At 44.8% G+C, this 1,422-nt stretch overlaps 1 protein-coding gene across 6 annotated transcripts in view; it reads right to left on the bottom strand.

Moving 5' to 3' along the window:
• Positions 1 to 778, bottom strand: part of LOC125038367 (dnaJ homolog subfamily C member 5-like) — a 51,763-nt gene extending 50,985 nt beyond the window's left edge. For 2 of the 6 annotated variants that reach the window (XR_007116043.1, XM_047631864.1), the window contains exon 1: positions 420 to 740. Coding sequence is in view for 1 of the 6 variants with exons in the window: in XM_047631863.1 (XP_047487819.1) it covers positions 420 to 439 (20 nt within the window). In the remaining 5 variants the exon portion in view is untranslated. Of the gene's footprint in view, positions 1 to 419 lie in introns of all 6 variants that reach the window. The other 4 variants (XM_047631865.1, XM_047631860.1, XM_047631863.1 and 1 more) reach the window with 3 other exon arrangements.
• Between the last annotated feature and the right edge of the window lie 644 nt (positions 779 to 1,422).

The raw sequence follows: 1,422 nt of genomic DNA, 5'->3' as shown, positions 1-1,422 counted from the left end.
AACAAAATCACTTGCTAGTAATTCCAGAAGGCGAAATAAATCCGGAAAACTTTGCCATCCGCGCTGCAGTGCCCACACCTCCATGCCATCTCTAAAGACGGCCGCTAAAACCCCCCTTATCACACATATTTTGCCACAAATACCCCTGAAACAGACCCTATAGTCCCTTAAGAGCCAGAACAGAGCCAGAGAGCCAGTTGATAGAGAGCCAGCAAAGCACTATGGGGTCATACGCATACAAATCGATAACGGCAAAGGATGTTGTAAACTTCCCTTCGTATCGCCAAACACACACACTCTTTCCTCTCCCTTCTTTTGAGGGAGAAAATACCCCAAGACACGCCCTTTTCTCGCCCCCCATTCAAGCAAGAGCCCCCCCAACCCCAGCCCGAACAACCTACACAAGAGGGACTACTCACGAGAGCTTCCTTCTGTCCATCTTCGGGCCTAGAGACTGAGCTCGGTCATGACATGCGAGGCGGACGGGGTTGCCACGGCACTCGGCTCGCCCTCTGCTCGATACTCCTGCTGCGGGAGGAACAAGGGACACGCGGCGGGCGCTCTGCTCAAGGGAGGGAGGATGTCGGGCTCTGGACTCCTCTCTGGAATTATTTGGGAGTCTTGTCTCAGGTTGGTTTGGGTGGGAATTTGTGTTTTTTTTCTTTTTTTTCTCGGTGGAGGGAGGAAGGAGGTGGGTGAGAGGCGCTCGCTCCTCGCTGCTCGATACTGCTGCTGCTGCTGCTGCGGGAGGAACAAGGGAGTCGCGGCGGGCGCTGCAGGGGGACATGGCGCCATTATTTGGATATTTTCTTAGCTTTTGTGAGGGTCTTTTTTAAATTAAGTCTTGGGTTGGGAGTAGGATTTGTTTTTCTTTGGTATTTCAGGTGTTGTAATCATGGGGGGTCGACATGGAAGGAGAGACTTTTGCCATGTCGCTAGATGTAGAACTCGTTTTTTTTTTTTTTTTTTTTTTTTTAGTTTTATTTACTTTTCGTGGTTAGTTCTTTTTCATTGACTATTTGCAATAGGGGAATACTTGCTATGACTTGGTCTTTTGAATAGATCTTGTTCCTTTTTCCAAAAGCTATGTTTTCTGTTTTTAGTCCGTCTGGCGTGTTTCCGCTAATGCTAGATATATCTTTTTGCGTATTTATTTTTCTACTTCATTCCGGTTGTGAATGACATTCGCCTGTTTTCTCGGTTATTTTATTTAAGTTCATAATGATAACATTTTGATGAGCATCTCTCAATGAATTTAGGGTTTACTGTACGCATTTCCTACATGTCGTTGATTTATGTTATTCTTGCCTTTATATATATATTTTACCTTTATTTTCTTTTTGGGTTGATTCTCATTTACTACACTGTAAGTATATATTTAAGAAGACTGGAAAATCAATACACGATTTACTGTCGGCATGT

Source organism: Penaeus chinensis, chromosome 24 (assembly GCF_019202785.1).
Source record: "Penaeus chinensis breed Huanghai No. 1 chromosome 24, ASM1920278v2, whole genome shotgun sequence".
In the NCBI taxonomy this organism is placed as follows: Eukaryota; Metazoa; Arthropoda; class Malacostraca; order Decapoda; family Penaeidae; genus Penaeus; species Penaeus chinensis.
Note: the sequence above shows the minus strand (reverse complement) of the source record. Positions and strands in the feature narration are given on the sequence as shown.